The sequence below is a fragment of the Penaeus monodon genome, chromosome 25 (genome assembly GCF_015228065.2).
Source record: "Penaeus monodon isolate SGIC_2016 chromosome 25, NSTDA_Pmon_1, whole genome shotgun sequence".
NCBI classification, from domain to species: Eukaryota; Metazoa; Arthropoda; class Malacostraca; order Decapoda; family Penaeidae; genus Penaeus; species Penaeus monodon.
Window position 1 is genome coordinate 32187619 of NC_051410.1, and position 253 is coordinate 32187871.

At 65.2% G+C, this 253-nt stretch overlaps 1 protein-coding gene across 1 annotated transcript in view; it reads left to right on the forward strand.

Moving 5' to 3' along the window:
• The window catches only part of LOC119589149 (mucin-12-like), a gene marked incomplete at its 5' end in the record, with an annotated part of 115175 nt that overhangs the window by 52997 nt on the left and 61925 nt on the right, over positions 1–253 (forward strand). The window contains 1 exon segment of the mRNA XM_037937724.1: positions 1–253. Coding sequence (XP_037793652.1) covers positions 1–253 — 253 coding nt within the window.

Genomic DNA, 253 nt, shown 5'->3' on the forward strand with positions numbered 1-253 from the left:
AAGAAGCCCACGCTGCGCTCGCTGTTCCACGGGCCCAACGCCGACTCCGCCCACGCACACAATGGCCCATCGGCCGCCCACGGCAGTGCGGCGCCCTCCGCCCACCCCAACGCCCACGCTGAAAAAAGCAGTAATGACTCGGAGATGCGGCGGATAGAAGAGTCGGCCAATGAGCTGCGGAATCTCTCGCCCGCACGCCCATACTACTACCGTAAGCCCCCGGCTCCCGACCCGCCTAAATCTCCGGAAGCAA